Source organism: Aphelocoma coerulescens, chromosome 2 (assembly GCF_041296385.1).
Source record: "Aphelocoma coerulescens isolate FSJ_1873_10779 chromosome 2, UR_Acoe_1.0, whole genome shotgun sequence".
In the NCBI taxonomy this organism is placed as follows: Eukaryota; Metazoa; Chordata; class Aves; order Passeriformes; family Corvidae; genus Aphelocoma; species Aphelocoma coerulescens.
Genome location: NC_091015.1, coordinates 66,776,999 through 66,800,473, shown reverse-complemented (window position 1 = coordinate 66,800,473; position 23,475 = coordinate 66,776,999). Strand labels below are relative to the sequence as shown.

The 23,475-nt window shown below is 41.2% G+C and overlaps 1 protein-coding gene across 1 annotated transcript in view; it reads right to left on the bottom strand.

Moving 5' to 3' along the window:
* LOC138105163 (solute carrier family 12 member 7-like) overlaps positions 1-23,475 on the bottom strand; it is a 54,195-nt gene that overhangs the window by 29,326 nt on the left and 1,394 nt on the right. The window contains exons 2-3 of the mRNA XM_069004844.1: positions 23,300-23,471; positions 21,565-21,710 (exon numbers count right to left, since the gene is read on the bottom strand). Of these exons, the coding sequence (XP_068860945.1) occupies positions 21,565-21,710; positions 23,300-23,471 (318 nt within the window). The remainder of the gene's footprint in view (positions 1-21,564; positions 21,711-23,299; positions 23,472-23,475) is intronic.

Below are 23,475 nucleotides of genomic sequence, written 5' to 3'. Positions count from 1 at the left end.
CAAAACATGTGTTTTAGTTTCTGTAAGAATATAAATATTGACAGTACTCCTCTGCACCAGCATAGTATTTAGTGTTCTAATTAACTACATTTAAAATTGAATATATTTTTATTCTGGAAGAATAGCCTCTCATTGTGCTATAACTACTTGCACAATAAGGAATATTTGTTCACAAAGGGAACTTTCATGTTTCATCAAAAGTCAGTTCTTGCCTGCCTTCTACCAACCCATGCATGTGTAGAAATAACATAAGTTCAGACATATATGACAGCACACAAAAATGGGATACTACCTCTCTTGAGTGAAATTCACTTGACTGCTCTGCTTTTTTTTAGAGTTCAGCATTTTCTTAATTTTATCTGCTTAACAAATTGAGCTTCTTTTGAAAATTTGGGAAGTTTACTTTGTCTACTAAGTATGATTTCAGTTCTACCAATGTTTGAAGGATAAGTGATGTTAGTAAGCCTCAGTTCACATTTTACACAATGCAAGCCTTTATTTCAGTGCTGAATTTTTTGCCCACTGTCACAAAGTTACACCCTGCGTGTTATTTTTAGTTTAACAATGTTTCAGCTTCAATATTTATACATCTCAATTATACAATCTTGCCTTTCTTCATAGTTCTTGTTTGGTCATCTCAAAATGCAGTTCTGCTTCTAAAAAACTGAGCTTCAAGCATTCCTTTGTTCCATATATGGTTCTTGTGCAGTTGGTTCTTAGGATAGATGGGCATCGTGATAGAAAATCCCCCAGGAGGGACTGATAAACTCAGTTTTAGAAATGTCATTCTCTTGTAGGGGGAAGATTAGGGGTGGCAGAGTATAGAGAATCAATTGAATTGGTAGGGCTGTTTTTCACTGGCCACTAAATTTCAGGCCAAATGCATTTTAACTATTTATTAAAAAAAAAAAAAAAAAGAAATCTCTTTTTGGGCAGCAGATCTTTTGGATAAATGGACTAAGTTAGAGTTTGAATATTTTGGTCACATTGTAGCATATGACTCATTTCCAGCCATGGCTAACTTTACACAGATAGCTGTTTCTCAGGAACTGTAAGGAAACTGTTCTTTTATTTTGTTCTGAAAAGCAACTAAACCATACAAGTGAAATACTACAGTAAGGACTTTTTTTTAAATCCTAGCCGTTTTTTCTTCCTGTGCACAAACCTACAACAATTACATTTGTAGATGCATCAAGGAAAATATTAGGTAATGTTGATAATGTAAGGGAATAGGCTCAATTTCAGTTCACTGCTTACTGCCTTACTCTTACGGTGTGAGAAGCTAGTAATTTTTTCAAAATTCTGTGGTGTTTCTGAATTTTCTTCACTGGCTTATAGAATTTTGTAATGTTTCCAAAGGAGCGTGAATAAAACCTTGTACTGTACAACATAAATACTGTGATCTTTCCATTGCATACCTGTAATTTCATTGTCTGGGAATTCTTGTATAAATCCAGTTACTTTTTTATATAACTCAAACTGGATTCTTAGTGGTTCTTGTCTGAACTTTAATTTCTATTGAAACCAAAGTTTTGATTCATCTTGGTAAAAGATAATTGACAACTGGAAGATTTGTGCATTCTGACAAATTACTTAGAACTGCTTGAATTTCAGACTTAAATGTTCTTGTCAAAGGTATTGAATTTTCTTATTTATTTTGAATATGTACAAATATTAGTGTCCATGAAAATAGCTTGGTTTACATACTTGTAATTTCAAATAAATAACATATGATTCAATTACATAAGTATTATGACAGTGCTTAAAAATGTTTCTTTGCATGCTAGAAATCAGTCAAATGTGAGAAGAATGCACACTGCTGTGAAGCTCAACGGAGTAGTGCTTAATAAATCACAACATGCTCAGCTAGTTCTCCTGAATATGCCTGGACCTCCTAAAAACAGAAAAGGGGATGAAAACTGTATCCTCTACTGTATTTATTCCATATTTCTTGAAATTGAGGGTTTCATTTTTGTGATTCTGCCATTACCTGTTGGGATAACCATTAGTAAGTATGGTAAGCATAAGTCTGCCTTTAAGAAAGTGACACAAAGAGAGTTATAAAAAATCTTGGTAGCGCTGAGGGAGGGGGATTTTCTATTGGTATAAAGCATTTCTTAACTTTGAACTAATTTTAAAATTTCCTACTTTTATCTTTTTTTGTAGGTGACTAGGGAAAAACTAGGAATTTCCCCCAAGTTAGGCCTCACTTCCACTTGAATAACCAGTAATGGGACAGTAAAGGGTGACACATAAAAACTCTTTGATGAAATTGTTGAACTCTATTTTCGCATTATATGTCAGACTTTTTGAGAGATTACTAGCTATTTTGTTTCTCTTCTGAATAAATTCCTTGACCAGATGGTATTTCAGACATGGAATTTCTGGAAGTTCTGACAGAAGGTCTGGATAGAGTTCTCCTAGTCCGAGGCAGTGGACGTGAAGTGATCACCATTTATTCTTAATCTGTTTGCATGTGTTTTTCAAACACCATACACCACCACCATAAGAAAACAAAGTTTTTTGCTATAATTTGAGCAACTTCATTGTGTTCTAGTGCGTTGAAAATTACCTGCAAACTGAATCTTATGATGATGTATTCTTTTTTTCCTAGTAAGATGTTATATTTAAATAATATTTTAAGCAAATTTATGTAGAAAATATTTCTATGGGGAATTGATAAATGGTGGATGGGTTAGGATATTTATGTGTGTGTAGCATATTCTGACACTTCTTAAGCTGTGGTAAAACAAAAAAATTGGTAATGCAATCATATTTTTAAAGATATAGAAATATAAGCAACTTCTGATTATTTTAATCTTTGTTCTGCATCATAATAAAAGGGAAGGGTTGTAGGAAAGGTTGTCTTCTTTCTTTACCAAAATGCTGCTGTGTTGCTTCTGTTGGAATTAGTCCTGGTTCAGGAACCTTCCTTCAGAGAGATATATATATAGCCAGTCAAATTTGTCTATGACATGCATAGAGTGTTTCCCTGAAGTTCATGATTTGCCATACCTGTTAAAAATAATATTTCTGTATTTAAAATACTTAGGTAGCTGAAACCACCAGGTGATAGCAAATAGACAAGCTGTGTGGGTTCTTTTCTATGAGGTACTGGCAGTTAACCATTATCTTACACCATTATACCAATGATGAAACATGAGAGCATCCAACTCATAGGAAGGCGATGGTGCAGAAACTTCACCCGGTTCCAAATATAATTTAACAGTTGATAAACCACAGCAAGGTGGTTAATGAAATGCAGTCTCTTGTTTTCAGATATGTATATTTTGAAAATGTTGTATGTATGCTGCTGTTTGAAATAAAATCTGCTTTTCTCAACTGAACTAGCTCCTAAGTGTTTTTCACTTGAAATTTTTGAACAGTTTAGCTTAGGTGTTCAATAGAAACTTTTTGCTTCTTTTATAATTCTGTTCCTTTCAGGCACTCTTTAGCTTTGTAAATGTTGTTTAAGATCTAAAGTGTATCAGAAGATTGTCCTGCTGTAAAAAGAATGGGTCTATTTAGACATATAAACACTTATTTTGGTTTTTCTTTTTCTTATTCCTTTGTAATACAATCAAGACATCTGTTGCTCAGCCTAGAACAGCAGTGATGCAGTGCCCAAGTACCTGGCTAGGCTCAAGGCCAGGGTTTTTATCATAACACTCTCAGCTGAAGTAAGACAAAGCTATAAACAGCAAAAGCTGAAAACAGCCATTACCTGTCCCTGTGGTTTGATGCACAGGAACAGAGGGAACAAAAAGGTAATCAGATGACCCAGTGAATTCCTGATGACTCAAAAACACTGCTGGGTTACATCAAAAGGCACTTGGAAAGGCATGCTGCACACCAGAATGCCCCCATATACCACTGAGTGTGACTGCAGCTGTGTGCCTTGAGTTTGGAATAGGTTTATGCATAGTCGCTCAGAGGTACCTTGGGGGTGCACCAAAGACACTGCAGGGGCTCTTAGGTGCAATGAAAGGCACATGGAGGCCCTGTGGACAGATGAGAAGGCATATGAAGGTTCTAGATTTGCACAGCAGATCAATTGAATTAAAAAGCATTCTCAGACCAGTGAGGAGAAGAAAAACATCAGCAGATGCCCCTACTGCACTCCAGGTGGCTGTAGGCTTTTCATGGGACATATTAAAAGGCACTCCATGGGCTGTTGTGCAGGGCCATCAGCAGGCATTTATAGACAACTGTAGATGGCTTATAGTAAAAGTAATGATAAAAATTTAGAGATAAGCTTTCAGAGCCATCAGGGACCTACCAAAGGCTCTATGAGTGCCCTTAGGTGCAAGGCAAGACTGACAGGGGTTTCTGTGGGCATAACAGAAGGTATTTGATAAACTTACGGAAGCGGTAGAGAACAAACCTTCAAGCTGGAAAGTACAAAACATCAACTTAGAAAGGAAGCTTTCAATGATCCAACAGCAGATGGGCTTCTGAGACTTTTATACATCCTTATGTGTTACAGGGACCACCCATGCTGTGATGGAGGAGGATGTACGAACACTTCCATGTCAGCTTCATTTTTTTGAGATTTGCTTGTAGGTGCACAGTATTAAGAATTATGGGCTATAAGTTATCAAACACTATGATTTAAAGTGGTGGATAGGTGAATTCATGTGCAAGACTAGTCAGGGCAAAATGCCATTGAGGCCTTATTTCTGGTGATAGTTTGTTATATTTCTTAATGACCTCATAAGAAAAAGCTACAGGACAATTTTGCACCTGTTCTCACCTGCAAATTGCTGTCTCCTGCAGCCTTTAAATATGTTAGGAAGTTAGGTAAAAATCCATTAACTTATGGCAGTAAACATAGACTGCAGATCCAACAGCTGCTGAACTCCTGAGGCTTTCATGCTTTTTGGTGTCAGGTAGTAAATGCACCCATGATGCAGGAGGACGTATGAGTGCACTTGTCTGTTGGGTACGTAATTCTTTTGGATTTTGGTCATAGGTGCACAATATTAAACCTTACGTGTTATAAGCTATGAAATACCATTACTTAAGTGGTGAATAGTTAAATTCACACGCTAGAATGGTCTAGAGAAAGAGATTGTGCCCATCTTTGTCATTTGCTTTTTGTGGTATTTCTTAATGAGTTTGTGAAGTTAAAGCATAGAGTAGGTTGTCCTGTAAATTTGAGAGATGCAAAGGACAGTGGCATAAGATTTAGGTAGTAGAGCAAGCTCAGAGTTCCTGTGATGCTAGGATTCTAAATGGGCTGCCAAGAAGCTTTTGGATCTTCAAAAATTAGAGCTAGAAACACCTTTAACTCCTGCTCACTCCTGGAGCTGGTCTCTCTCAAGAGTCAGGGTTAACTGCTGGTGAAGCTTAGGTGGTAGAGCAAGTGCCGAGTTGCAGTGTTTGGTCAGCAGCTGAACTAGGCCATTGATGTAGGTTTATTCCAAAACAGCTTCCCTCTCTCTTTACCTCAGAACTCAATGACATTGAGTAACAATGAGACCATTATTTGCCTGAAATACCAGGGGGTTTTCAGTTCTAAAAACTCTTTTAAGGACACAAATCAAAAAAGGTTGCAAATGGAAACAGGATTATATTTTATGGTGGGGGTTTTGTTCTTTTTTTTTCCTGTATCTTTTTCAGAACCAATGCTCACAAGCATTAACACAATGCACACATGTAGGCAGGAGCAGGCTGATGTGTTCGTCAGTTTAGCTTGAAAAAATACCCTTGCGGTCTGGCAAAGAAAAGCCACTAAGACTAGCAGCAGGAGTACAGGCCAAGCAGTCCCTGTTTCCTGAAGAGTGAGGATGTGGAGAATGAGGATCAGTATTGAACAAACACAAATGTAGAAGAGGTATGTAGTACTGTAGAATATTTTCAAAAGTATGACACAAGTCAATGACAAGCACACCTTGTACTTTTCAAAACTTGCCCAGCTGTGCTTCTTGGCCAGGGATGTATGAGAAGTGCATGCAGGGACAGCTGAGAAGCAATAGATCCAGATAGTGCAGCAAACCTGGAGTCCTTTTAAAGCACAGGCTCTTTTGCATAAGCAAGATCCCCTGAGGAAATGGAGCTAAGGGTAGTGCAGTGCTCGCTCCCTCTCTAAACTTCCACTGAACAAGAGAAACAGGACATAAGTGGTGCCTTGATAGTGCAAGAGCAGCAGGCATGCACTTGCCTATCCACAGTGGAATTGGTGCTGTTGAAAGCCTGCAAGAGCAAGGTGAGGTCTGCCCTGGCACTTTCTGTATGGGAGAAAGACTCTGGGGAGAGTGAGAGAATGCACTGGCACAGTTCATTGGTAAGACAAGCACATAGCCTCCGGGTTGGTGGTTCTGTTGAAAGGCTGGCAGGAGAAGATAAGGGTCAGCTTTCTGTCCTGACTCCTTTTGTGTCAGAACAGGTGCTGGACGTTTTCAATTTTGGAGTTGCATTTGAAATGCGTTTGTGTGATGGTACCTTTAGCTGGCAAGGCAAGGACATAGCTCTATCTAGTGGTGCTGTTGAACAGTGACAGGGAGGAGGTAAAAGCAACAGCTTTTTGTCCTGGCTCCTTTTGTGTAGGGTCCATTGCTGGATATTTTCAATTTCACAGCTGGGCACTGTGGAGACTGAGAGATAGTGATGGTGCCTTTAGTTTGCAAGAGAAGTGAATAGCAGTAGTATTGGTTATGCTATGGAAAGCCCTGCCAGAGGAACATCAACAGCTCTCTATCCTGGCACATTTTGTGTGGGAGGAGTTACTGGCCATTTTCAGTTTTGGAGCTGGACTCCCCCAAGAATCTGATGGTACCTTTAGTTGATAAGGTAAGTGTACAGCACCAGTGTTGGTGGTGCTATTGAAAGGCTGCCAAGGGAAAGTGAATGCTCTTCAGAAAGCTCTTTTACGTTTTTTACAAAGGGTGTTTAAAAATTTGCTGGTGTCTACTAACATTTGTGTATGTCAAGTTTGGGGGTTTACCTGTGATACTACCACTGTTTATCCTCAATGACACACTTTTCTTATTGCTGCTTAATTTTGTGCTGTTAACAGATAAATAAAATGCTTGGATCCCAATTTGCTTTAAGATGCATGGAGTGGGTTTTCCTGGCAACACTCAAGCAAAATGACAAAATTGTTTCGATCAGTTGAAAAAAAACCAACTCCATTAAATATCGCTAAAGGAAAGGGTAATGTATTGAGTGTAGAAATTGTCAATAGATCACTCCAGCAAGTTTGTTTGTATCCTTGGAATGCCAAAGGCTTTCTCTCTCCCGTAAGATTTATTTCTGGAATTATCTATCAGGGTAAAAGGGAAAACCACACAGTTTGGAGATATTGCTGTAGGCTGAAGTAGACAGCCCTGGCTGTGTTCCTCACTGAAATGAAGAAAATTTTATGTCTATCTGAACTCTTTTTTGCCAAAACTATTATTCACATTGGGCACAACAGTACAAAACGCCACTACCTCTGCCCTCTGTTACCAAGTGAACATAATCACCTCTTAGAAACAACTGGGAAAAAATAACATGCACACATATCTATACCACTACCTATATGTATGCCTATAGGCCTGTATTTATTCCTAGCTCTTTATGTATCTCTATACCCACTTCCTGGGTTAGTGCAAACAAACCTCACATCACAGCTGACACAGATCCGTGCCGTAAATCAAATCTCTCCTGATGGGAGAGAGTTTTTAAAGTCCTTGCCAGGAGTTAGTTCGAGAGACAAACGGAGACTTTCAGCCTTCACTGCTGCTAGATAGTTGTTTATTAAGTCTTATCAGAGAAACAGAGTCACTAGCGTGACCCAGAGCACAGAGCAGAGAATGCAGGAGAAAGCATAATTATCAAGATTTACACAGCTTTTTAAAGATAATTTAACCAATAGTTACTAAAAATGTATATTATTTTCACTTTTCTACCAATTATTCAGTAACACAGCCAGGAACTGCAGAATTTTTGTCCAATCATCCCAAATTACTTTTACTGCAGAATATGGAGTAGTAGAAGAAGAAGGTTTAGAGAGCAACAACAATCCTCCATTTTGATGGGTTTTGCTCTTATCTATTTACTACAAAGAGAAGCCCAAAACCTCTAAGTTTTTCACCCTGTGGCAATCTTACATAGTAGTCTATCACCTAATTCACACCACTGTATTTTCTAGTTCTTGTCCAATAGTTGGCAATTTTTTCCATGGTCGAAGGTCAAAACAGTGTTGTTCAGGGGGGTAAAAACCCTTCAAAACAGGCAGAGAAATATTCTCTGCACTCTGGGTTCCTACAACAGCTGTACTTGTAAGTCCAGTGGAGGGCCTGTACGGAAGGTAGCAGTTGGAAACAGCAGAGCTGCATCCAGGGTAAACAGACTCAAGCTGGAGGGAACAGCAGCAGCAATGCTCTTGCAAGAGCTGCTCATAAGCTGAGGCAGGAAACTGTGAAGGGACAACTTGTTGCTGATTCATGGAATGACCTGAGTTGGTACTGAAAGGGAGGGATCCGTTCTAGAAGTAAAAGCTCAAGAAATAGTGACCTCCTTACTCAGGAAAAGAGGCAGGTCATGAGGAAGAAGAGGCATCTCTTTTCTGTGTTAGAGAAACTTGTGGTGTGTGGCATAGGCTGCCTTTCAGAGAACTTTTCAGGCATCATCTCTTTTCCTGACCATGTAAACCACCTCTCTTCTTGCTATGCCTCCCAACATCTCTGTTAACATTGATGCCACACACCGATATATGCTGATAATGCGTTGAATTGCTACAAATCGTTCCCATTATGCTTGATTGTAAATCACTGGTTTTACTTGTCAAGCTAGTGAGAAATTGGGATACAAATATTTTCTCTGCCTATGTTCTTCCACAAAAAAACCTCTCCAGCAAGACCTGAACCATAAGCTTTAAGCATATAAATGCGGAAGGAAAATCACAAGCTTGTCAGTATTTGAGCATATTAAGAACAATCGGCTCTCTTGCTCCTTAGAGACTTTGTACTTGGAGAAATTCTGTGTACAGTGGCCAAACCCAATTCTGATGAGAGAGAAACTAATTTGCCTGCAAGATAATATGTCCTGTGAAGCATCTAAAAAGGATCAAGTGAAGGAAAGTGAGCCTTGAAAGGTCTGCAATTTCAGCCTGAGAAAGCTTGCAGGAAGGACAAACTTTAGTTTTGAATCTGCTGAGTGTGAAAAATAGAGCTGTGACTCACAGAAGCGTGCTCCTGTGAGACTTCTCTTCCTTATTCTCCCCCCTTCAGGTAGAAACATTGTGAGAGAAAATTTCACAAGATAAGGTAGAGAAGCAGTGTTCCTGTATAAAAAATACTCATTCAGCACATCAGTTTGTTTCAATAGACATGCTGTGGACTCTATAAACCTCATCACATAATCTCACAGCACTGCAGAAAACGACAACAAAAGGATTACACTTCTACTAAGCATCCATTAAGCTTATAATTCTGCTTCCTTAGGAGCAGGTTAGCTGGTGCTCAAAATGAAAATGGAAATAATAAGGAGGACAACCAAGGTTGTCTTTCAGCCTGTGAAAATCCCAACAAAGAAAGAGCTCTAAGTAAAACTGAGGCTGTGTGATGGATCTCAGGCTCAAGAGAAACCTTCAGTCCAATGAAGCAGAGGATGGAAAAAGACAAGTCAGTGGCTCTATGCATAATTTCCCACAACACACAGCAGAAACATTAGCAGAAAGCAGAAAGAAACCATTTCTGACTGAAAGCATTTATTCTAGAAATGATGGAGAAGGAAAAATAAAGATCACCACCATCATCTTTTCATCACAACTTCACAGAACAGATGTGCCTTTAAAAGTGTAAACAAATATTCTCAGTTCTGGAATTGGGAATAAGGTGGAGATTTGGTCATCTACAGAGAGGCATAATTCATCTTCCTGGGGTCAGTTCCATTTAATACTTTTAATCAATGATCTGGACTCTTTCCCAAGATTGCAAAATTGGGTGACTTCAGCAGCCACAGCCCAAAGGAAGGCTAAAGTGTAACCAGAGCCATAGACTAGGAAGGACAGTGACAATAGATCACCATGGAAATAACATCAGCTTTGAAAAACAAGGGGACATAGTTTACGCTGGTGTAATGGAACGGCTAGTCATTTTCAGATCCAGTGTGGGATAATAATGGAAGATTGATGTAGAGGATTATAGACATGCTCCAGTGACATGCAGCTGGGGTGTAGAAAAAGATGTGTATCATACAAATCTTTCTTTAGCTTCCTATATTTGACAAGTAGAACATCTCTGTTTAGATAACACAGGCCTTTGGTAGATTCAGTGGTGCTCTGCTGCACATGATTGAGATTACTATATTACCACAGGCCTGGGCCCTAGGGTATATCACCGTGTCCCGCAGCCATAGGGAGGAGGAGGAGAGAAGATCCAACATGCAGGAATTGTGCACCAAGATTTATTCATTTAATTATTTCACAAACTCTTTTACAGACTTTTTTCTTCATAGTCTAATTGGACAAAGGATCAGCCACCCCTTGGGGTGATTGGCTAAAATCCTAAAACATCCATTGTCAAAATATTTTTCTACTATACCATAAACAAGACTTTTTCAAGGTTGCAGGTGGCTTGGTTGTTTACATACTCTGCTACCTCTTCTGTGAGAGAGAGAAGTCTCTCATGGACTTAGAAAATAGCAAGAAAATCCTTGCTAGCAGCATTTTTGTATCTACATTACTGCCCTGCTCCAGAGAAGCTCAAAGCACAGTAATAAAATACGCCTGCACAAATCGCTGACAAAGAGATGAAAACAGCAGGGTTGGTGATCCCCTAGCATGAACTGAACTCAGAGGTACCTGTATCCCTGGATGTCTCTTGTCTGGGTGTTGTTTTGGGGATGTCCCAGATGGTAATAAAAACGGATTCACTCTTTGCATTCCATCTGAGGTTTTCTGGTGGTTCCAGTGTCCTGCCTGTGCTGACTCATGCAGCCATTATAACTATCCCAGCTATCACTTCACAAACCCTCTGCTCAAGGGAGTGGCAGCAGCCCTGCAGTGAGTCCATCCAGCATTACATCTCTGCTCTGCAAAGGACTCCTGTGTGGAGTCCAGTGGGGCAGCAATATCTGCTGATTTCAGAAGCTGCATTTTACTTGGGAAGGTCCAGGTGTTAGGAGATACTTAACAACTTAGCACAGCAACTTAGCACTTAGCAACTAACCAAATTTAAGAACTGAGTTAGCAGCCCTGTGATACCTGTGTATGTTACACCTCTGGAGGCAGCACCACATTCCTCCTAAGAGAGATGCTTCAGTCCCCTAATCATTCTTGTAGATCTCTGCATGGAGCTTCAGGAGCTCCATGTCTCTTTTGTACTGAGGAGCCCAGAACTGGACACAATAATCCAGATGTGGCTCACCAGGGCTGAGCAGAGGGTCAGGATCACCTCCGTCGGCCTCCTGGCAGAGCTCTTCCTAATGTACCCCAGGACACCATTGGCCTTCTTGGCCACAAGGACACACTGCTGGCTCATGGGTAGTTTTTTGTCCACCAGGACCCCTAGGTCCTTTTCTCAGAGCTGCTTTCCAGCAGGTCAGCACCCAGCCTGTACTAGTGTTTGGGTTATTCCTCCTCAGGTGCAGGACCCTGCATTTGCCCTTGTTGAAATTCAGAAGGTTCTTCTCTGCCATCTCTCCAACATGTCGAGGTCCCTCTGAAGGCCCACACACCCCTTTGAGGTGTCATCCACTTCTCAGTTTTGTATCATCAGCGAACTTGCTGAGGAGGTATCTGCCCCCTCATCCAAGTCATTGATGAACAAGTTAAACAATACTAGACCCAGTATAGAACCCTAGGTGACAGGCCTCCAACCAGACTGTGCAATGGATCATGACCATCTAGGATTTGCCATTCAACCAGTTCCCAGTCCACCTCACTGTCCACTCCAACCCACACTTCTTGACTTTGCCCATGAGGATGTTGTGAGACACAGTGTTGAAAGTCTTGCTGAAACTGAGGCAGACAATATCCGCTGCTCTGCTTTCATCCAGCCAGGTGGTTGTTTCATTGTAGAAGGTCATCAGGTTGGTCAAACATGACTTACATTTAGTGAACCCATGCTGACTACTCCCTGATCACCTTCTTGTCATCCACATAGATGAAGATGGCCTTCAGAATGAGGCACTCCATCACCTTTGCAGGGATCAAGGCAAGGCTGGCTGGCCGGTCAGCTGACTGGTCCTGGGTCCTCCTTCTGGCCCTTTTTGAAGACAGGGGTGACATTTGCTATCACTGAACGTTTCCAGTCCACAGGCACCTCTCCTAATCGTCATGACCTTTCAAAGATGATCATGAGCAGCCTGGCTATGATGTCCACCAGCTCTCTTAGCGCTCAAGGATGCATCCTGTCAGGGCCCAAGGACTTGTGGATGTTGACTTTGTTTAGGTATTCTCTGACCCAATCCTCCTTAACCAAGGGAAGGTGCTTCTCCCAAAATTCATTTACCCTGGGTCTCCTGGGTCAGAGATTCCTGAGGGCTGCTCTTATCAGTGAATATTGATGCAAAGAAAACATTCAATACCTCTTCCTTCTCTGCATCCTCTGTTACCAGGGTCCCCTTCCCATTAAATAATGGGCCCACATGATCCTTTGTTTTCCTTTTGTTATTGATGTATTTGAAAAAGACTCTGGGCATCCTTGGCCAGATTTACTTCCAGGTGGGCCTTGGCCTTTCTAGCCTCATTTCTACTTACTCTGACCATTGCCCTATATCCACTGCAAGTAGCCTGACCCCCCTTCCATCTCCTGTGTATTTCTTTCTTGTACTTTAGTCATGACAGTAGTTCTTTATACATCCACAGAGATTTCGTGTGCCCTTAGACTGATTTCTTCCTCACTGGGATTGTCATTGAGCCTGAAGAAAGAGAACCTTGAATATCAATCAGCTCTCTTGATACTTCTTCCCTGCAGGGGCTGCTCCCATGGAATTCTTCCAAGATCCCTAAAGATGCTAAAGTTAGCTCTCCTGAAGTCTGTGGTCATAATCTTGCTCTCTCTCCTGCTACTTTGTTCAGTACTGAACTCTACAATCCCATGGTCACTACAGCAAAGGCTGCCTGCAAACTTCATGTCATCAAGGCCTTCCTTGTTGGTTAGTATAAGGTCAAGCAGCACACCATTCCTTCTGGGAATCTCCACTACTTGTGACAAGAAGTTATCAGTGCTTTCCAGGAACCTCCTAAACTGTTCATGCTTGTCTATGTTGCTTCTCCAGCAGATGTCAGAGTAGTTAAAGTCCCCCACAAGAACCAGGGCTTGAGACTTTGAGGCTGCCCCAAGCTGCCACACACTTCCTGCTTAGGTGGCCTGTAGCAAACATCCACAACAGCATCACCCTTACTATTCTAACCCTTTTATCCTAATTCTCTGTTCTGGGTTTGTTTCTTTCAGTGATTTTTTTCCCCATCTGCTACCTGGAAGAAGGACAATGGAGTGGGGGTGTGGGGGTGTGATGGTATTGCCTAAGAGACAAATGGGGCAATTAGGAAAAAATTATGTAGCTAGGTGTCACAACATTCCATTGAAATGGCTCTGGCTGGGGGCAAGAAAAAGGTGAGGGGGGTACCCCGCAGGTTTTGGCCAGGGTTTTGCTGAGTGTGGTTTCTGAGTTCAGGGGAGGAAGGGGCTGTTTGCCTGCTTCCCTGCCACCTGACTACTCAGCGCTCAGAACCAGCGTGTGTGGTGCCGAAACATTGGAACCGGCTCTTGCCAAACCCTCTGCCCACGATACATTGCCGCAGCCACTCCTGTGTGTTGGACTCCAAGATCCCGGTCTGCTGTGGTTTTCCTGCACTGCAAGTCTGCTTAATTTTTTGTTTGGTTGGTTGGTTGGTTTTTTGTTTTCCAGCTGTTGGGAGAGGGTCCAGAGCCAACGTGTGGGGTGACCCCTTATGGGCCACCTCTGCAGGGTAACCCTGCAATCATGACCAACTGGCACCCATGACTTCCCAGCTCAGCCAAGCTGCCATTTAACCTCGTGGTCTCCTATCGTGCACCGGAGCACCCCCTGCAGCTGCAGGGGAATCATCGCACCTGCCCTGCCCAGACGGGAGCCAACAGCGCCCCTGCCAGCTGTGGCCGCAACTATAGCAAAGGGGAAATGGCTTAAAGAACAGGAAGAGACTGTTTATTGGGGTTTCTGGTTTTCTTGGTTTGTTGTTGCTGCCACTGTTGTTGTTTGCTTGCCTTGTTATACACATACATACTAGTAAAGAACTGTTATTCCTTTTCCCATATCTTTGCCTGAAAGCCCCTTAATTTCAAAGTTACAATAATTTGGAGGAAAGGGGTCACATTTTCCATTCCAAGGGAGGTTCCCACCTTCCTTGGCAGACACCTGTCTTTTAAACCAAGACACTCTCTCAACCTGCTAATCATCCAACCCAAGACAGAGGTCAATACATTCTGTAGGAACCCAGGGTGCTGAGAATATTTCTCTGCCTATTTTTAAGGGGTTTTACCCCCCTGGACACCACTGGTATAGCTTTAAACCTTGGAAAAAATTACCAACAGTCAGACAACAGCTAGAAAAACACAGTGGTGTGAATTAGGTTATAGACTACTATGTAAGATTGTCACAGGGTGAAAAATTTATAGAGGTTTTGGGCTTCTCTTTGTAGTAAATAGATAAGAGTAAAAAATATCAAAATGGAGGATTGTTGTTCTCTAAATCTTCTCCTTCTTTTGCAGTAAAAGTAGTTTGGATTGATTGGATAGAAAATTCGCAGTTCCTAGTCATGTTACTGAATAACTGGTAAGAAAGTAAAAATAATGTACGTTTTTAGTAACTATTGGTTAAAATGTCTTTAAAAGGCTGTGTAAATCTTGATAATTGCTCTCACTTCTACTTTTCCTCCTTCCATGCTGTACCTGGGTCATGCTAGTGGCTCAGTTTCTCTGATAAGACTTAATAAATAACTATCTAGAAGCATTGAAACTACAGAAGACGTCTCGTTTTATCTTTTAAGCGCCTTGCAAGGACTCTCAGCAAATTCTCTCCCATCAGGAGAGACTCGACTTATGGCACAATAAAGTGTCACATTCTAAGTGTTGCCTGATGTAAAAAGCAACTCCATGACCACACCTTCCTGGTTTGAAGTTTGAGTTTATTCAGATTCAATTCTTCTGGATTCTGCCGTGTTACAAAATGTACATCGACACAAGAAATTGATACAACAGTTTTATTTAATGCTGCAGCATTAAGCAAGCAAAGCATGTTTGAACAGCCAGTGTTTTTTCAGCTCCAAGCCAGCTGTCTGTGCAAAAAGGCTTCCAAAGAGCCTTCATGCAACAGCACTCTTGTGAACAAATAAGAAAACCCGGGGGGTGGAAATCCACACAGGAAATAGCTATGACATACAGCGAATAAAATACTTCCACATCACAAAAACGGTGACTTACATGACGGGATGATTAACACTGGTGCTGCTGGGCTGTTCCACTACTGGTTGTACTGGCTAGAGGAGAACAGGGAGGAAAAAAGGAAGAAAAACTGAGCCGGCAGAGGGCATTGGTGGGGCAGGGGTGGGGCTAGAGGGTAGAGGCGGAAGAGGAGGAGCAACAGCTCTGATACTGCTTGTCAGGCCTGCTGGGGAGCGCAGCAATTGGATGGGACTGGATATAGTATGGTGGCCAACATGACCACCAACACCTCTCAGCTCCTGCCGCTTGGTAACCAGTGTCACCGCGATGTTCCCACACTCACTCAGTGTCTGGTGGGCAGGGAAGAGAAGGGGGAAGAAAAAACAAAGAGGCTGTGTGTGGGTACCTTTGGGTGGTGTGAACGGTGCTGAAGCTCAGTGGGAGGTTCCTCGCCTGGCCCCTGCCATAGGGCAGGGGCAGTGGACAGGAAGGTGGCTTTGGCCATGGCTGGGGCTGAGTGCTGGTACTTGGCCATGTGGTCATTAGCCACAAACTGGCAACAGTAAGTGCTCTCACTGAAGTGTACATGATCCTTTCATGTTAAAATCATTGTCCGAGAAATTTGTCTACGTACTAGCAGCAGCAGAGTGTGCAAAGAAACTTCTTCCTTAACATATATCTTTTTGTGTCTTTTTGATTTTATTTTTTTTACCCGTGACTGTGGGAGTTACTTTTTGTCATCACAATGTCAAGGTTTTTGTTCTAAAAATAGGTACACTCTATAAAAAGCATCTTTTGGTTTTGTTTACAGAGCTTGTGGACAAATGCATGAGTTCATGCATTCATATTGTGATGAGTGATAAAAAAATTTTTGGAACACTCCTAGGATCTGATGATTTTGTCAGTAACCTTTGATGGAAAGAGTTAAAGCCATCCACTTTATGCTTTGGCTCAATTCACTAAATGCCTTTGACATATTTGAGTACATTAGCTAGAAGCTTTTTGTATGGCTTAGTTGTAATTTTCTGATATTTTTATTTTATGGAAAAATTCACAGTGCAGTGTAAAACTAAAATAACTAAATGTTTTTACTTTAAAGTGCTGGGCCTTATTTTCCCCGGAACTGGATTTTCAGATATTGTATTAGAAGATGTTACAGAATTTTAAGTATTACTTCTGCCTCTTGATGCTATTTAATGCTTGGTTTGCTGAGGAAAATGATTGTGTAAGACCTATAAGAAAGGTGGACTTATATTTTTTGAATACTTACTAGCTGAATAGTTTATGCTTTGGACATAAATTACAGAGGGGGATCTCTTCAGCCATGCCACAGAGTACTTGTTGCATGATTTATATGTGTAATCAGGTTCCTAATTTGTAGCCTTGATTTTGCATGGGTTATGTGTTGAATTTTCCAGCAGTTTGTTTGCTTTTGAAACTTCCCTTAAAGTCTAGGCAAAGATTTAAAAGGTAGCAGACTTAAAGAGTATTACCTTGGTAAGACCTGTTGCTATTGAAAACATATTTTGTGTACCACTGGTATTCAAGAAATTTCCAGGATTTAGCGGGTGAATCTGTATGTTTGCGTACTGAGACAAAAAGTGCTTTTTAGTTGCTAGGTAAGCTTTTTTTTACTCAGGTGGTCCATTTATCAAGATTATGCTGCAGTATGGCTAATTTATTTGTTAGTTCCAATAGCTGTGATCTTAGAGATTTGTTTTACTTCTGTAATACAAACTGGGATCTTTGTACCTGATTATGTGTTCTTACTTTTTCTAATGCTACTTCAGTGAATATCACCTGAGGGCAGAAGAATAACAAAGCTAGTCAAGATTTTACTAAATGGAAATAACATAACAAAGTTAAGTCATCACTGTTAAAAGACTGTGCATTCATTTTCTGTACCTGTAAATTGAACAGTAACTGAGTTCAACTACTTCAAGATGAGCTTTCCAGACAGTTTTGTTACATAAGCTATTTTCAAGTAGCTTCCAGGGCATATGATTCTATGAATTATCCTGAAAACTGACCTTGTTGCCTTACTTGGTAGATTTTACAGTTAAAAAAAAAAAAAAAAAAAAAAAAAGGGAAAAAAGAAAGGAGCATAGCCCTAATTTCATTTTATTGAATGTTTTTCAGGTTTTCAGATGTGCAGGGAATCACTGATCTCACCCACTCGGGTGCTTCATACAGCAGCTTCTAACTGCTGTTTGCCTGCATAAGTATGTAGATGGAATACATCTACATTTCATTTGTTATCTTATGTATAAATGTGTTTGTAGCAGTTTGGGTGCTTACAAGCTTGTCAAGTCATTTGGTGATTATGATACCATGTGATACCCAGAGAGCTGAATCTCTACATACTCTGAAAAAATAAAAAAACTAAAGTTCTGTTGATTATACCAAATCAGAAGCATTATGATTTTTAGTTTATCATGTGCTGCTGTATGTAGATCAATACTGAAATAGTAATTAAATATTGCAATTTTGCAATTGCTGAATTCTGCAATTTCCTAAATGCCACAGAAGCAAAACCACAGTAGTTTTTTTCTTGTTTGCATAGATGGCTTAAAGTCTGGACTTCCTAAATAACAGCATTCCTGATTTGTGGGCAGAAGAAAACTGTCTTGAGTCAAAGTCAGCTCTGTGCAAATGATTTTGTTCTCTTACCTATCTTGTACCTCTACACAGTGTGTCTGAGCAAGTGCCATCTTGACTTAATTTCTGAGCCATTTTCTGCTTTGTTTATTGTTCCCCATCCATGAAGGATAGTGCATGTTCCGGTTTCTTGTGTGGGGTAAAATTGCATTAGACTTTTTCTTACTTTGGTCCCAAAAGTAGCAAATCTTTGCCTCAAAATGTTCAGCTGATTATTAAAAACGTATCAGTAAAAGGAATGGTTATCTTTTTTTCCCTTATTCATTGTTTTTCTTTTGTATTTCTGTTCAGTTCTTTACTTTCTTCACTGGAAAAGTTTGTGCTTACTGCCTGCTGCCTGTAGAAGGGTTCAGGCTCTTAGTTTTTGGGCCCTGCTTTACAACAGAAGTTGGAAAGAGGAAACCAGCTTCTCAGTATAGCAAGTTTGGGGAAGAATCAGCAGTAGGAGAAATTCTTTGTGAAAGGAAATGTGTTCTTTGTTGTTTTGAAAATTATCTGTGGTATTTCCAGATATAATTGTATCCTTGGAGTGAATAGCAAAGAGAAAAACAAAAATGTGTGTTTCCTAGGATCTCCTTTGTGTTTTGTTAAACTTCCTCTGTATTTTGAAGATTCTTTTTGGTATGTGCTTCTCTGGAAGTGGCTGACTTCCTCTGTTGTGATAAGAAGATAATGCTGAATCTAAAACCCAGTTCTGTGGTCCACTCTAGTCTTCATCTCCTAAAGTGTTGTAAAGCAAGAATGTATGGAGTTTGTAAAGCTCAAATCTATGGCACTAATGTAAAATTGTCTTATTCTTTTATAGCTGGTTCCTGGAGGAGAAGCACCTGAAGTATAAACTGATAGAGTTGTCATCTATGAAGATGTGGTTTTTAATATGTAAATCTAAATAGAGCTTCTGTGGTGTGGGTTTTGGCGTGGATTGTTTGTTTATTTTATTTACACATTTTGCAGTTGACATTTGATAAACAACAAGGATTTCCTCTTCAGGAAAGGTGAATTGGTAATGCTGACTTTTTAAGTTGAAATTGTGACTCTCTTGGAAAGACACATTAATCTGTTCTGAATAAAAGACTTTATTACTTACTTACTGTGTTCTGTTGTGTAAGTGCACAAGTTGAATAGTTTTATAACTGGTGGATGAAAAGGAAAAATAATAGTTATGTTTCAGTTGCTGTCAGTTTTCAATTTTTCTACATCTGTTGCATTTGATTATAGCCCAAGTCTATATAAATGAGCCAAGAGATCACTGTTCTCTGGAGGGCAGACAGATAATCTGAATCATTTGTTTAAATGCAGCTCCAAGCTATGTCAGCTCTGGTTCTGCCAGCCGAGAGATTGAGCCGTCTTGGGCTTCTTTTGCTTGGTAGAGGTACTTTCTAATAGTAAAGGCACTTCAGTGGTATTTGGCAAGTGAGGACAAACAGGCTAGACCTAGTTCTTGTTCAGAAGGTTAAAAACTACAAAAGGCTGGTATTCAAATTTCTCATTTCTGTCAGTGGTGACTCAGCTTTCACCACTAAGTGGTGTTGGGTATACTTAATTAAATTGGGAGATGCCTGTGCCCACTTGCCTAGTTTGGAGTACTCCTTTTAGTGTGAACTTTTTTCCCGCTGTGTCCTCCTGTGATATAAATTGGACATACCAACTACTATTTTAGGAGAATTTCAATAAAGTGAGGAATGGCCGTTTTTACTTTGTCATGATTGACAAAAAATAACAGGTTCTAAATCACATCCATTGGAGCTTATGCTTCCACAATACACTGCTCAAGTGATTTCTGTATGTAAATACCTTTGCAGAGGAATCCCAGCTGCCTGCTGGCAAGGGGAGTAACAGCATGGACTCAGAGACAGGATGTTCTATCTCTTGCCTTCCCATCAGCAGCAGAAGAAAGAAGAGTGGTCCATTACAGAGCACACACTGAAGCTATGCACTTTGATTCCTGTCTGAGTGTACCATCATATTCTTTCACTGTCACAGAGTCCACTTGCAAATCTTAAGATGCTCAGCATTTGCTGCAGAAAAATAAGAACTTATTACAAAAAAAGATTGTGCTGGGTATCACCTTTTTCCAGGCAGCCTGTAAAAACCCATATTAGTGCTAAGGCTTTTTTCTTTTAAAGCTGTGTGCAGCCTCATTTTTTTGCACACTCCCAGCAACCATTGCCTTTATTACAATCCCTCCACAAAACACAGCAAAGAGAAATCAGTTGCTAGGTTTTACATTCAGAGAGGAGGATAGCAACTGCCCCATGCACACCAGGGCAATGAGCTTTCCTTTCAAACTCTATGTACCTTCATATTCTTTCAATCTCGCAGAGATCTTGTGCCCTTCCTAAAAATATCCTGTAAAAATCTCCATCACAATTGACGTCAACTGAGAAAACTCATTCTGTCTGTATTTTTAACTCACACCCCTTGAATTGCACCACACACCCTGTTCTCTGCCTTCCTTCTCATTTGCAGCTGTGTGTTCTGTAGATAACAGGCTGTGAGGAAAAAGAGTAGTCCAGCCACTGTCAACAGTCCTGAAATAATTTCTTTGTGAGCTGTACCTGCACACTCTTCTGTTTAGCTTTTACTCTCTGTGAGATTGAAAGAATGTGATCATACATGTATTTTAGAACTCTGGCAGTGCTTTGGAGCTATGCACTTCTCAGCTGAGTGTACCATCATAATCTCACTGTCATACAGTCCACCTAGCAAAACTGAAAATGCTCAGCAACTGCAGTAGAAAAAAGCACCTTGTATAGTCTCAAGTAAGGACAGTAAATGGTCATGATTTGCAGCTGAAAAAATTCTTACTTGCAAAATTTAGTGTCTTAAATATGAGTGAATGGTATAATTTGAACAGTTTCATTTATACAAGAGGAATTTGACAGATAAATTTTATCTTCTGCTAAGATTAAGGTAACATTTCCTGAAGACAATGAGTCTCTCCTTCATTGAGGAAATGAAACACATTGATTTTGTATACAATATTAAAACTTCTGTAAAACTTTCAAAATCATAATGGCTTGTCAGTTTATGGTTGTTGAGCCTGACACATTAGGTGATGTCCTGTGCATTTTGCATGCTTTAAAGTCACGCACAAGTAATTTTATTGTTTCCTTTTTATTTCTAAAACACCTGTTCATCAAACCATATAAGCACAGAACTAAATCTCATCTTCTGTCTTGTTGCTATAAACTATTGTGTTGCTGTAAAATATTTTAGCTGACAGAAACTCAAGCCAACAGCTTTGTACTCCTACTTGTATATGTGATTATTATGCAGTTGCTCAGAACAAGTTAACAGGCAAATGCATGCTCTAGCTACACAGAAGGCACAAAGCACCTGGCATTTTCCTATCAGTCACTGGAAGAGGACAGATTCTCCCAAGTAACTCTGTCTAATATAGAGATAAGAGAACTTGGACCCCTCTCCCAGTAGGAGCAACACTCTGTGTTTCTGCAGTGAGTGAAAACTGCTTTAACAAGATCCTTTTCTTTCTACAATACTTGAAAAAAAACTCAAAACACAATTTTAAAGCTAATAAAATTGATACCTTGCATTCGGACCGCATTCAGGTAGCAGTCACACTCCTCTTGCAGCCCACGACCTGTACTCACACCATGGTGCTCTACACGCTCATTGTCTGTCAGCTCTCTGTACTGTTCCTGCACTTTCAGTCCAGCAGTGGTTACAGTGTCCCTGTGTCACAGAGAAAGGCTCCAGGAGAGAAGAACTTCTTCTGTTACCCCTTCTCACAGCAGCCTTTTGTTTGAAGGCACGTTCCCTCCAAGCGGTATGGACCGTCCCATTTTTTCACTCTCGCAGAGACCAGTTCCAAACCTTAGAACCACTGCCAGCTGCTCCCAAGCAACAGGGCTAAGAACAGAAGCCCACCGACGGCATTCACCTTGCCCTTCGTAGCCTGTATTCTGCACTCACCCTGGGTGAGTTCTGCACTTCACTTTTCCCCTCGGCTATGTATGAGAACCCAATACCCTTTCAGTCTCACGCAGTCCGAAGTGGCCGTCTGGCTCTCACTTAGAGAAACGCGCCAGCACAGAAACGGTCACTGCACTAGTGCTCTTGTCTCCAAACTTTCCAGCAAAGCGCCACAAGCTGGACCTCTGCAAGACTGAGGTTAAAAACTGAGTGCTTTAAAGTCCAGACCATCACACTACGTGTGAGGTTTCCAGATTGTTAAAAGGACAGTGAGTGGCACCTCTTTGTGGTGCCAATGGAAGTTTTTAAATGTCAGGAAGAGAGTAAGGTCAGTGAACACACTCTCTCTCTCTCCCTCTCTCCATTTCTCTGTGTGAGCCGTGGCTGGAAACTCTTCAGTTTAGATTCAGGCTGCCAGAGTGCCCAAAGGCCATAGTAGGTAGAGCTGTGACGGAAAGCGCATAGCACCAGTCTCTCGTAGGACTGGCGGTGCTGTCAGCTGAGAATGATTTTCCTTGCTCAAGCCTTACCTGGCACCTGCTGAGCGGCTTCACCCAGCCTGGAAACCAGTGCCTTCCCTTGTTACAGTGGGGATACTGCAACACGCCTATATCAAACCAGGAGTCCCGTGGAAAAGAAACATATATATGGACAGATTCTTGCTAGATGTTTCAGAGATGTTTATTTCCCCAGCCGCATGGCCGGGCTCTGCCGAGGAACTGCTACAGTCAGGACCCGAGCTCCTTTTGCCCGCGCAGGGAAACACAAACCAACCACTGGGGAACGAGGCTGACCAGGGGCAGGGAAACCCCGTGTGTGTGTGCCCTCAGGGCCCCTCTTCCCAGGGCTACATGGCGGGGGAGGGACCCCGACATTCCCTCAAGCTCTAGTTACCAGTGCAGTCTCTCACTCTCGCAAATCCCCAAAAGCTTAAAACATTCAGCAGCTGCATCCACGCAATAAGTCCTACGGACTCTGCAAGGCGCGCAGGTGATTCTCCCTTTTCTGCTGCACCACACGTCATCTCAATGCCGCAGAGACCACAGCAAAATGGCACATTTCCACTTGGAAAAGCAAAACACGCCAAGGCAGAAAGCATTAGCTAACAAGCCTCCTTGGGTTTTCCTCTCAGCTTTTCATCTTTGGAGCAAGCCCTGAATCTACGAACTTTGATTCTAAGCCAAATGCCTTGGCATATTCTCAGAGCCTGATATGGTCACCGCTTCACAAAAAAAAATGTGTCAGAAAAAACAAAATGTGTCTGTCGAAACATGCCGATGCACTGCGCATTCCTTCACAGTCCATCGTACCACACTATACTCTGTCGCACTTTCTGACACTATCTATACCGAAGTTTCCTGACATGTCTCGGACAGAGAACCGTGCCGAACACTCGTGGCAACTTGCCCTTGCACCACCTGCCAGGGCCAGTCCTCTTTCCTTTACGAAGCTGCAAAGCGCTGTCAGATGGCGGTGCTGTCTGCCCAGTCCTGGCGGCAGCTCCAAGCACCACGGCGTGCACTGC